Source organism: Silene latifolia, chromosome 10 (genome assembly GCF_048544455.1).
Source record: "Silene latifolia isolate original U9 population chromosome 10, ASM4854445v1, whole genome shotgun sequence".
Taxonomy (NCBI): domain Eukaryota; kingdom Viridiplantae; phylum Streptophyta; class Magnoliopsida; order Caryophyllales; family Caryophyllaceae; genus Silene; species Silene latifolia.
This window is the reverse complement of record NC_133535.1, coordinates 25,876,907-25,881,039: the sequence shown is the minus strand read 5'-3', so window position 1 is coordinate 25,881,039 and position 4,133 is coordinate 25,876,907. Positions and strand designations below refer to the sequence as shown.

The 4,133-nt window shown below is 40.0% G+C and overlaps 1 protein-coding gene across 1 annotated transcript; it reads left to right on the top strand.

Moving 5' to 3' along the window:
• Window positions 1-516: 516 nt before the first annotated feature.
• On the top strand, window positions 517-1,152 carry LOC141607321 (uncharacterized). The gene has a single exon (XM_074426677.1). The coding sequence runs from the start codon at window positions 517-519 to the stop codon at window positions 1,150-1,152; it is 636 nt and encodes a 211-aa protein (XP_074282778.1).
• Window positions 1,153-4,133: the final 2,981 nt, after the last annotated feature.

The following is a 4,133-nucleotide window of genomic DNA, read 5'->3' as shown; positions in this document are numbered from 1 at the left end:
ACACTGAAAATTTCTGCAAGCTAAATAAGGATAAGGTGGTTGCACAGCCTGTTTGGAAGAAGAAGGCTCATGTTCAGGACACTGCAACAGCTGCCCCTACCGAGGTGCCTACTGTAGCTGCCCCTGCAAAGGATCATAATACTGGTGGTACTAGAACTAGCAAAGCAGGCTCATCTAAAGCAAGAGGGAGAAATACAGTTGGAGCTAAGCACCAAAGCTCTACTGGAAGTGTTGGGCAACAGGCTGTTGAGTCTTCAACAGTGATTTCTGTGCAAAATGATTATTCTGTTCTTGCTGCTGATGAGGAAGTGTTGTTGCCTCTGGAGGATAATAATCAGAGTTTGGTGGCTACTATTGATCCCAAACCCCCTGAAGTTCCTGATGATAGCATCTTGGAACATTAACAGTTGGAGGTTAGTAGGTTTTTAGTTAAGAATAAGCTAGATATTCTTGGCTTGGTTGAGACACATGTCAAGGAGCATAAAGAGAAGTTAATAATGTCTCATTTTTCTTACTATGGTATTATCAGCAATAAAGCACAAAAGTAGGATTTGGCTGTATTATAATCCTGCTACTGTTGCTATTAGTAATGTAATCCTCCATGAACAACTTATCCACTGTGATGTCTGGTTCAAGGCTACTAATCAAGCCATTGCTCTAACTTGTGTATATGTTTTGAATGACCCTACAGCAACGGTAGCTCTATGGGATAAGCTTACTGAGACCTCACAAACTACCTCTGCCTGGGCTGTAATGGGAGATTTTAATGTTGTTAGAAGCTTGAGTGAACGGGAGGGCCCTAATCCTCCATCTACTCAGGATATCCTGGCTTTCAATGCTTGTTTGGCTAAGTGCTATTTAGATGACATGCATAGCATGGGGTCTGAATTTACTTGGTCCAATAAGCAGGGGTCAGACGCAAGAACCTGGGCTAGATTAGATAGAGTCTTGGTAAACCCAGCTTGGCTTACCATGTTCCTTGCTTCATATGCTCTAAGTATGCCCCCTAGCCCTTCTGATCATTCTCCTTTGATGGTGTCTCTGGCTTTTGCTAGTCCTGTTAAAAGGAGATTTAGCTTTTTGAATGATTGGCAAGATCATCCTAATTACCAGGAACTTATCCAAAGTGCCTGGAACACACCTTGCTATTGAACTCCCATGTATCAGTTGTTTCTAAAACTCAAAAGTGTGAAGAATTCCCTACAGCAGTTGCATAAAAGGAGCTTTTCTAATATCACAAAAAGGGTTCAGGCTCTCAGAGGGCAACTGGAGGATTGTCAGACTGAGCTACAAACTGATTTATTTTCTCCTCTTCTGATTGAAAAAGAGAAACATCTAGCTGGTCAATATGTTAAACTTTGTAAGACTGAAGCGGATTATTTCGGAAGGCCAAGGTGAACAACATAAAGAAAGGGGATTGCTCTTCAAGTTTCTTTTTCTCTAAACTTGCTATTATGAGGCATAAAAGTACCATTAGTATGATTAATGATAAAGATGGCGTTACTAGATATGGAATTGATAATGTTAATGCTGCTGCATTTGTGGATTACTATACTAGTCTTTTGGGGAGGAAAATTAATGTTACACCCATAAGTGACATAGTTTTCTCTTCTGGCCCTGGGGTTTTAGAAGAGGCAGGGGTTAAGCTCATTGCTCCAGTAACAAGAGAAGAGATTAGGAAAGCTTTGTTCAGCATTTCTCCTAATAAGAGCCCTGGTCAGGATGGTTTTTCATCTGGTTTTTTCAAGAAAGACTGGGATACTGTTAGGGATACTTTTTGTGCTGCTGTGGAGGAGTTCTTTAGAAAAGGAAGACTGATGAGAAAAGTTAACACCACTCTTCTTGCCCTTATCCCTAAAAAGGCAGTGCCTCTTGCAGTTCAGGACTTTCGACCTATAGCATGTTGCTCTGTTGTCTACAAGACCATCAGTAAGATACTAGCTAATAGGTTGCAGGTAGTACTACCTGACTTAGTGGGGAGTGAGCAAGCTGCTTTTATCAAGGGACGAAATATTTTTGAGAATATCATGATGTCTCAGGCTTTAGTCAAGAGTTACAATCAAAGTCTTATTTCTCCAAGGTGCTTGATTAAAGTGGACATAAAGAAGGCTTTTGACTCTCTTCAATGGGACTTCATTCAGAACATGCTTCAAGGCTTGGGCTTCCCCAAAAAAATTGTTACTTGGATAATGGGTTGTATAACTTCTACTTGGTTTTCTCTTAAGGTAAATGGCAGTATTTGTGGCTTCTTCCCTGGTAATTCTGGTGTCAGGCAAGGGGATCCCATATCTCCCTACCTATTTGTTCTAAGCATGGAAATTCTTTCCAGACAGCTCAGACTATTATCCCTTCTTCACCAAGTATCTCTTCATCCTAAGTGTGCAAAACTTAGACTTAATCATCTGGTTTTTGCTGATGATCTCATGATATTTATGAGAGGGGATGTGCCATCTGTAGTTGCAGTTGCTAATTGCATTTCAGAGTTTGCAAAAATGTCTGGCCTTCATGCTAACTCTTCAAAGACTAGTATCTACTATGGTGGGGTCAGTCAGGAGGTTAAGAATCAGATTGGGACACTCACTGGCTACTCTGAGGAGCAGTTCCCTTTTAGGTATCTGGGTATCACCATGAACCCTGGCAGATTGGCTCCTGGAATGTTTCAGGCAATAATGATTGATAAGATTCAAACTTCCATTCAGCATTGGACTGGTAATTTGTTATCCTATGCTGGGAAAATGCAACTTATCAACTCTATATTGTTTGGACTAGAAAATTTTTGGTGCTCTACTTTGCTTCTCCCTAAAGTGGTAGTCAAGTTGGTCAACAAGTTATGTAAGAATTACTTCTGGGGTACTCCTTCAGGGCAGAGCAACATGACCTTCCAAAGCTGGGGATCTATATGTGCTCCTTGGTAGGAAGGAGGGTTCAATATAAAAGAGCTCCTGAGTTGGAACAAAGCCCTTATTAGTAAGTAGGTGTGGTTGCTAACTCAAGGTAGAGGGGGAATTTGGGCTGCCTGGACTATGTCTTATGTTACCTTAGACTCCTCCATTTGGACTGCTCAGTGCAAACCTGTAACACCTCCATTTATTTAGGAGCCTTTAGGTAGACATTCCCAAATAAATAGGACTGTTACCATCACGGTTACCCGAGGTAGTGAATAACAAAGTCCAACTCACTAGAGTACTTTAAATTAAAACTTAATGATTACATGTTTATTACAACTTAACCAACTAAAACTTAATATAGATTACAGTACATCTCGCAGCGGAAATAAATAAAGTGATGTAATTTTTCTAGGTTATCTAGACTTCAACTATGGTCCATGTCAAGCTCTCATCCCAATGCTCTCAAGTCAGCTAATCTTTAGTACCTGTCAAATCTGCTCCCCATAAACGGTTCACCGCAGGTGTTCATGAATACACAGTCAACCGCGAGGTTGAGTAGGAATAACCAACAACAAGTCAAAGTGAAATGATATGATATATAATGCAAACACAATTGTGCTCATCACCCGAAACACCCGTTCATCCCGCCAATCCCTGGCCCGGGGTATTCATCATTCCAACCAAGTTGAAGTATTCACCATCCCAACCGAAGTTGAGGTATTCATCATCCCAACCGAAGTTGAGGTATTCACCATCCCAATCGAAGTTGAGGTATCCAATTATACACCATGCCAGTTATAAAAACCATCTCAGACACGAGCTGAGGTATCCAATGCAAACGAAATTCCAATATAAATAATCAATAATAAACAATCCAATGATATATAATCCACATCCATTAATCCATCCAATTTCACAATACTTTTATAAATTCCACAAACCAACAAAGACAAGACGAGTTGAGTAGTTATCCTACCTTTTCGCAAATCTTCGAGTCACGCGAGTCACACAAGCAATCAAAATTGATTCTTTACCAATTCATAATCTACATAACATAATTATGTACAATTACTATATAACCAATAATCAACCAACAAAATCATGCACTTATCATATGCCTATCACGTCCTAATCCTTTTGACAACTTCAAAACTAAATCTCTAATTCTACCGTTTTACAGCACTGTTCAGTCTCGCTATAAAATTCATAATTAATTCATCAAAAATCAAAGCGATGCAAGACCAG